The sequence below is a fragment of the Phaseolus vulgaris genome, chromosome 4 (genome assembly GCF_000499845.2).
Source record: "Phaseolus vulgaris cultivar G19833 chromosome 4, P. vulgaris v2.0, whole genome shotgun sequence".
NCBI lineage: Eukaryota > Viridiplantae > Streptophyta > Magnoliopsida > Fabales > Fabaceae > Phaseolus > Phaseolus vulgaris.
Genome location: NC_023756.2, coordinates 30,916,100 through 30,924,884, shown reverse-complemented (window position 1 = coordinate 30,924,884; position 8,785 = coordinate 30,916,100). Strand labels below are relative to the sequence as shown.

The following is an 8,785-nucleotide window of genomic DNA, read 5'->3' as shown; positions in this document are numbered from 1 at the left end:
TGACTTACAAGGGCGACTGTTACAAATAGCCGCCCTTGTAAATCAAAGCGCTTGATTTACAAGTGCGGCTGTTACAAATAGTCGCATTTGTAAATGAAATTAATTTCCAAAATGCCATTGCATTTTTTACGGGTGCGTCTGTTCGTAAAACCGCACTTAATAAGGTGCTCTTGTTTGTTCTTTTTGCACTAGTGTTAGTGTAAAAGCTTTTACACTCTTGACTGAAGTTCAATGTTAATGGGAATTGAAATTGAAATTGTAAACATTCCCTCTATCTTTTTTAATACAACTTCAGTGACAATGGTTATGGATATTCGAATGGCAAGGAGAAGCATGTAGAGGTTCATACAAAATCAAAGAGTCCGATCACCACTTATTGCGACAATCTTAAAACAGAATAAAGGTAATTTTTGTTATATAATTGTAAATTTCCCCTTATCATTGACTAATCAATTTATTAACAGGATACTAATTATGGGAAATCTGAACACTATCTCTCCACTTTCTTTCTGTTTAGATGGAGTAATCAAATTTTAATAAATCTTCATAATCTTCCTTTGACATAAGCAAGAGGGTGTGTTGCATTGTTTGACTATGATAATTCATATTTGTTCCTCTCGGTTGACTCGATTGCCTTCGTACGTCTACGACGATCACACGCCCAACTATCTCTGCCTTCATTCGTGCCTTTCTTCGATCAAACACCTGAAATTGCAAAGACAAAGGGTGCCCTAGAGGCCGTTTGCACTCTGACGCTCAAGTCAGTATAGGGCTAGGAAACACCAAAACTAAGCTGTAAAAAGCCCTCTGTATAATCTGTGTGTGTATTAGCGTAAAACTTGCGTACCTTATTAGGTTTAATACCACCCTTTATATACTCTAGGGTTTCTACTGTTTCTGCCAACCGCAATTAGGGTTACTGAGGGTGTGCCTTAGCGTCGCTATTACCCACTCTTAGGGCAATCTAGCGCGTAAGGCTCCCTTACTGGAGTGCAACCTCTGACGGGATGACCACCTGGGTACCAACTTGTGCACCTAATCTCTAGGGCCATCCGTCCTGGGAGTGCCCTAGTTGTTCACATGTCATGCATGCAGCTTACCCCTGGAACATGACCCTCATGGGCCGTATCTCTTCCCGTGGCTCTTTACTTGTGTTACGCCTGAACGCGTCATCCACACCACACGCATGGACCCCTCGTGATCTAGGCTTATCCCTAACTGATAACTGGTGTGTGGTCTGGGTCCACCTCTCGTGCCCAGCTCTACTGTTTGAGTCACCGATGTTCGATGTCACATTGCCCTCACTCTGTTACTGAGGATACATCAGCACATCCTAATGATCGACACCTGACCACTCTTCGGGACCTTGACTCACGTGCCTTTCGAGACACTGGCCCACGCCGCTCGTGGGACCCAGCTTACGTGGCCTCACCATCACTAGCGATCAACAACGTTAGAGGACTGGTCGGTACACAAACCCTAGTCTCGAGCTGTAACTTGTTCAGCGAAGAGACTAAGTCCTCGCCCCTGGCGACCTACGTGGCTCTGTGTGACAGGACGTGAACAGTGCACCGAAGTGACACTTCTCTGTGCCCGTTTTAATCTACGCACACTTGTTTTGATCGACAGCCAGGACTTAACGTCGCTTGCGCTTCTTAGTTTACGTTAAGCATTCAAAAACGTGTGCTTCGATGTCTGTTTCATCACTTTCAGAAACTCTTGCGAACGCTTCACCTTCTTCTTCAAACGCTCTCACCTCTCTCTTGCGAAAAACCAGAACTTTCAACTCTCATCAAGCAAAGGTATGATTTTTATCCATTGATCGCCCTTGTTTTTTTATTTCGCACTTTGATAACTACATGGGACTGTTTAAATTCCTGCATTTTAGGTTTTCTCTCCTTTCCCCCCCCCATTCCTCTGTTTTTCTAGTTTTTGCTAAGTTACGCCATAACCTTCTTCTAAACTTCATTTTCTTCTTTCTTTTTCTTGCTTTTTTAGCTTTCTTCGAGATGGCTCGAACAAAAATCACTTCCAACCCTCCACCCAACGCAAATTACAGAGCTTTGTACCCCTGGGCCCCTGTTGAGCTTCTCGTTGAAATCTCTACTCTCAACTCTAGCGGGGACATGAGGAAACACCGGGAAGGTGAGCCCAACTGTAAAAGGCGCGTCTTTGGGCGAGAAAGCGACACCTATATCTCGGTTCGCCCCTGTGCTAAGGGTGAACCAGTGTGCGCCGACAATCGGGCCAATGAAGGAGAGCCCTTCTTCTTCCTTTACCAAACCGTCTTTAAACGGATCAAGCTGCGTCTCCCCCTCACCGGCTTCGAGAGGGTGTTGTTGATAGAGATCAACGTGGCCCCCGCCCAGCTGCATCCCAACAGTTGGGCCTTCATGAGGGCCTTCACCATACTATGCAACCACTTTAGGCACCCCCCGTTCGTCGACGTCTACCTTCACTTCTTTGAAGCTAAGAGCCCCGAGAAGAACCTCTGGGTGAGCTTCAGCGGCGTGGCAGGGAGAGTTCTCCTCACGCTCTTCCAACAATCCTATAAGGGCTTCAAAGGGAAGTTCGTTAAGGTGTGCTGCACCGAGCACGACCCCACTCTACTGGACGGGTTCCCCCTATACTGGGTGAGGGAACTAAAACTGAACAAGCTCAAAACCCTCGAGGAACTGGCCCCTCCCGATCGTGAAATGTGTCAGGTTCTCTCGAGTCTTGGAAGGGAAAAAGAGCGTCCCCTAAATGTACAATGTTACAGTTCAACTGAAATAAAACTTGAGGTTGGTCGCATTCCATGTACGAGGAATCGTGCCTCCCTCCACCGTGTCAAGCCTGTATGCCCCATTTTTAAGAGCCTCTGTCACTCTGAAAGGACCAGTCCACTTGGGGGACAACTTGTTCTCTAGTTGATATGGGTGGGCCTTCCGCATCACCAGGTCGGCGACCTGGAACTAGCGAGGCTTCAGCTTCGAGTTGTGCTTGTACTCCACCCTTTTCTTCAAAGCTTCATCTTTAATTCTTGCTTCCTCCCTGACTTCATCCAGTAGGTCTAGGTTCACCTTTCTCTCTTCGTTGGACTCTTCCGCCACGAAGTTCTGGAAGTGTGGCGAGCTCTCCTGGATCTCCACGGGAATCATCACGTCCTACCCATACACCAAGCTGAAGGGTGTCTCCTGGTGGTGGACTAGGGAGTGGTGTGGTAAGCCCACACGATTCTAGGAACCTCTTCTGCCCCTTTGGCCTTATCGAGCTTTCTCTTCAGACCTCTGAGCAGGACTCTGTTGGCAGACTCGACCTGCCCATTCGTCTGGGGGTGCTCGACTAATGAAAACACCTGCTTTATTCCAACTTCTGAGCATAGCTTGCCCAACTATTGACTTGTAAATTGTGTGCCATTATCGGACACCAAGCGCTTCGGTACCCTGAAGCGGCACACTATGTTCTTCCACACGAAGTGCTGGATCTTATGGGTCATGATCTGCGCCACGGGCTTAGCCTCTATCCACTTCGTGAAGTACTCTATGAAGACCATGAGGTACTTCATTTGCCTTATCACCAAAGGAAAGGGTCCCAGGATATCGATTCCCCATGTATGGAATGGCCAAGGGTTGTAAATCGACCAGAGCTCCTCTGGCGGCGCCTTATGCCAATCAGCGTGTTGTTGACACTACTTGCACTGCTGTGCGTACCTCGTGCAGTCTTCCCTTACAGTTGGCCAATAATATCCCGCACGAATGGCCTTTGATGCTAGAGATCGACCACCGATATGACTCTCACATATCCCTTTGTGGAGCTCCACCATTATACGTGCGCATTGGTCTCCGCATACACATACCAAGATTGGGTGGGTGAACCCGTGTCTGAACGGCTCTCCATTAATGAGAGTGTATTCCATTATTTTTCTTTATTTTTTTGGCTTTTGTGGGTTCCAACGGGAGTATTCCATCAGCCTGGTAGCGCTTGTAGGGCGTCATCTAGGTTTCTCCTCCTTCAACCAGGAAGACCTGCATTGATTCCTCCCCAAGAACTGGATATGTTGTTACCCTGGGAGTTTTCAACGTCTCCTGAGTCAACGACCGATGACTCGTCACCCCTACTCTCGACGTGCTGATCTGATGTACCCCCACCAGATTATCTGCGGTGAAAGTTCGAGGTGTCTTTAGGGTTTCCTGTATGACCGTCCTCTACCTGCCTCCCTTGCCTGAACTAGTGAGCTTAGCTAGTAAGTCAGCTCGGGCATTCTGCTCTCTTGGGACATGCACTAGCTCCAACACCGCGAATGACCCCTTTAGAATCTGGACATACCCTAGGTATGCGACCATCTGAGGGTCCTTGACCTGTGACTGAGTCACCTGAACTGTGACTAATAAGGAGTCACCCTTCGGCAACAGACTCTTCGCTCCCATCTCCTTCACCAATAGCATGCCAACGATGAGGGTTTCGTACTCCACTTGGTTGTTGCTGGCCTTGAAGGAAAATCGTAGGGCCTGCTCGATCAATAGCCTGTTCAGTCTCTCCAAGATGACACCTGCCCCGCTGCCTTGTTGGTTAGAGGACCCATCTATAGAGAGCACCCACCAGAAGTTGGCTTCCTCTTGGTGTGCATATGTCGAGGAGAGCTCTACCACAAAATCTGCATAAACTTGGCCTTTGATACGACCTCGTGGCTCGTACCGGACGTCGAACTCTGATAGTTCCACTACCCATTGTACCATCCTTCCCGCCATATCCTGTTTCTGTAGGACCTTGTGGATAGGCAGGTCTGTCATCACCACCACTGTAAAACTTTTAAAATAGTGGCGAAGTCTCCTTGCCGAGAATACCACTACCAGGGCTGCCTTCTCTAGGGCCTAGTATCTTACCTCAGGCCCTTGCAATACTTTGCTCACAAAGTATATAGGCTTCTGCACTTCGTCCTGCTCCTGCACAAGGACCGAACTGATTGCCTGCTCCGTCACAGTGAAGTATAGGGGGAGTGGAGTACCCAGTTGTGCTTTACACAACACTGGGGGACTGACCAGGTACTCCTTCATATTGAGGAACACCTCTTCGCACTCCCTGATCTAGATGAACCTGTTGTTCCTCCTCAGACACTGGAAGTAAGGGTGACCCTTGTCTCCTCCAACTGATACAAATCTAGACAGAGTAGTCATCTACCATGTCAAATGCTGCACCTCCTTCACTAAGATTGGGCTTCTCATCGCAAGGATTGCAGCGCACTTCTCGGGGTTTGCCTTTATCCCACGCTCGGTGAGTAAGAAACCCAAGAATTTACCTGCTTCCACCCTGAACACGCACTTCTTGGGGTTCAGCTTCAGTCTGTACTTAGCTATTGTCGTAAATAGCTCTTCTAAATCAGCCACATGTTGATCTTTCACCTGTGAGGTCACCACCATGTCGGCCACATAGGCTTGCACGTTTCGCCCTATCATGGGTGCGAACACCCTGTCCATCAGCCTCTGGTAGGTGGCCCCTGCATTCTTCAGCCCAAAGGGTATCACTGTGTAACAGTAGCAAGACAACTCTGTCATGAAAGTTGTCTTGCATTCGTCATTGGGATGCATCTTAATTTGGTTGTATCCAAAAAAAGCATCCAGGAAGCTGAGCATCCTGCAGCCCGAGGCACTGTCCACCAAGGCGTCAATGCTTGGTAGAGGATAGGAGTCCTTCGAGCAAGCTTTGTTGAGGTCGGTGAAGTCAACACACATCCTCCACTTTCCATTGGCCCTCTTCACCAAGACCACATTGGCCAACCACTCAGGGTACTGGATCTCCCTTATGTGGCCAGCGCTCAGCAGCTTCTTCCTCTCTTCTTTTATTACATGTCGCCTCTCCTCATTGAACTTCCTTCTTCTCTGGCGGACATGCCTGACTTGGGGGTCCATGGTGAGGCGATGGCACAAGAAGTCTGGGTCTATGCCTGGCATGTCCGAGGCAGACCATGTGAAGGCATCCAGATGCTGCGCTATTATCTCGACAATCTGGTCCTGTGCCGCTTGACTTAGTGACTTACCAAGCTTGAACGTCTTGCCTCCAATCTCTCTATCCAAGACGTCTCCTGCTGGTTCGGGTCGCCTCTCTTGGGCGATCTCTGCACGGGCGACCCCTTCTTCACTTTGTGCTCTTATGGTGACCATGAACACCCCTCTCTTCGTCTTGAGGCTATTCTTGTAGCATCTCTTAGCCTCCTTTTGATCTGACTTGATGGTTATCACCTTTCCCCCCAAGTCAAGCAGTTTCATCTTCATGTGCCTCGTCGACGCCACTGCCCTCAGCCTGTTCAGCGTAGGTCTACCCAACAATATGTTATAAGCGAAGAGGGCATTGACGACGAGGTACCTGATGTTTTCTGTGTGGGGCGCGACACCATCTATTAAGGTGGTCCTCAGCTCTAAGTGCCCACACACCTCCACCTGGTCTCCCACAAAGTCGTATAAACACCCAATATAAGGCCTCAGTTGATCAGGGGACAACTGCAGCTTGTTCAAGGTCGTCCAGAACATCATGTCTGTCGAGCTTCCCTGGTCCACTAGTACACGATGCACCTTTCTCTCTACGGTCACTACTGAGATCACCATTGGGTCATTGTCGTGGGGGACGACGTCTCGGAGGTTGGCCTTTGTGAAGACAAGGTCGACATCAAGGGCCTGATTTGCCTCTTGCGCCTCTACTAACATTACCGCTCGTGCATACTTCTTTCGTTGGGAAGCAGTACACCCTCCACCTGAGAAATCGCCAGCAATAGTGTGAATTTCGCCATGCACGAGTATCTCGTGCCGTTGATCTTCTCCCGACATTGTCGAGTTCTAGCCTGGTCTGTTTTCTTATTTTTAATACATTGTGTTTGTGTCATTTTGATTTTTGAATCTCTATAAGTTTTGTCAAAGTCATGTTTCTCCCAAAATGTTATCAATTATATGTAGTCCTTTTGTTGATAATTTTGGTTTCTTGATGTTTTTTAATTGAGTACAGTTTTATGTGTTTGTTTTCTTGATCCTTTGGTGCATTTTCTTTTTAGATTTGAGTTCTTACTTGTATTTTAGATCTATACAAGTTCTTGAAACATCAATTTTATTATGTCTTTTGAAGTTCTCAATTCTGTTTTTTCATTCCCAATTAGGTTTCCTCTGTTTTCTTGAAAATGTGTTGAGTGTTTGGGTTTATTAAAATTTCTGTGATTACTGGAAAATTCTGAAATTTTGGATTTGAGTTCTTGAGAGTGTTACAAAAAAGTAGAAAAAAGAAGTGAGTCAAAATTCAAAACAGAAAACAAATGATAAATCAAATACGTCGAGTGTGTAATTCTGGCACAAAAAATACGGTAAAGTGGCAGTAATTTTGAAAAATTTATCACAATTAATTGGCGCACTATTTTTGTGTGATTCCAGTGCCATTGTTGAGATAAGATCTTGAAATTTCTTTGGTTTAAATTTCATAATCCAGTTTGATTTCTTCAAATCCAGATAAATCTGTAAAGTCACGCACAGTTTACATAAAATTCTAGTAGTTCTGTTTTTTTTTGTTTTCTTCATCTACTCTAGTTCTTTTCTCTAGGTTTCTTTTGTGTACCATCTTTTAATTGAGTACCTTATTTTTCTTGATTGTCTTTTCTTCACTATTCTTTGAGTTTGTCATATATCTTGTATTCCTTTTGCTATAGGTTTTTCTTGTTTACACCTTTTCTTGATTGTCTTTTATTGTTCTTTAAGTTTTGTGGTGTTTTGGCTTTAAGAAAGAGTGGTTTGCTTTGACATCTTTCATTTGAGCGTTACCAAAACCCCAAGAGAAGCTTGGTTGAGGGAAGTATTCTTTCTTGGAGTGCTTTGAGTGTCTTTTTAATTTTCATTACAGCACCATAATTGTTCCATTTTCTAACCTTGTTTTTCTTGAAATTATTTGTTCTTTGTTCTTTGTGTTTGCTGTTTTCTTTTTTCTAATGGCTGCCTATTCAAGTGGTGACTCTTCCAAACCACACTCTCCTCATAGAGCATTTATTCTTGGTGAATTAAAAGAGGCAAAATGCTCCCTTGCACAAAAGGATGAAGCCATAAAACAATTGGAGGAAAGATTACAAAGATTTGAAGTGACTCATGATAGATCCAACCATTCCAAGCATGGAAGCCACCATTCTCATAGACATTCTTCAAGGAGTTCTTCCAATGCTCACGGCCATGAAGAAGAACATAGAAGGAGGACGCATCATCATCATCATCATGATAGGCGCCAAAATGTGGCAAAGCCTTATTTTCCAATTGTAAAATTACCTAGTTTTAGTGGGGATGGCGATCCTAATGTATATTTGGGTTGGGAAGGAAAGGTTGAACAAACTTTTCATGTACATGAGGCCCAAGAAGACCAAAGGGTTAGATTAGCCTCTTTAGAATTTTTAGACTATTCAATGGTGGCATAAGACTCTTATGGACATTGGACTAAACAAGAGACCTCCCGTGGTTTCTTGGAACGATTTAAAAGAGTGTATGCGCGATAGATTTGTTCCACCACACTTTAGGAAAGACCTATTGTTGAAGCTCCAAAGGCTTCACCAAGGCACGCTAAGTGTGGATGCATATTTCAAGGAATTAGACACGCTTTTAATTAAGGTAGATATGCATGAAAATGAGGAAGCTAAAATGGCTAGGTTTGTGAGTTGTCTTAGGAGGGATATCCAAGATGTTGTGGAACTTCATGAGTATTCATCTTTACAAACTTTACTTCACCTTGCCATCAAGGTTGAATCTCAAATTTCAAAGAAAAATGCTTTAAAAAACACTCATAATGATGG

The 8,785-nt window shown here is 45.4% G+C and overlaps 1 protein-coding gene across 1 annotated transcript; it reads right to left on the bottom strand.

Moving 5' to 3' along the window:
* Positions 1-4,187: 4,187 nt before the first annotated feature.
* Positions 4,188-5,036, bottom strand: LOC137838644 (uncharacterized). The gene is made up of 2 exons (XM_068647880.1): positions 4,866-5,036; positions 4,188-4,748 (listed from the first exon to the last, which is right to left on the bottom strand). Exons 1-2 carry the CDS (start codon positions 5,034-5,036, stop codon positions 4,188-4,190), a joined length of 732 nt encoding a protein of 243 aa, XP_068503981.1.
* Between the last annotated feature and the right edge of the window lie 3,749 nt (positions 5,037-8,785).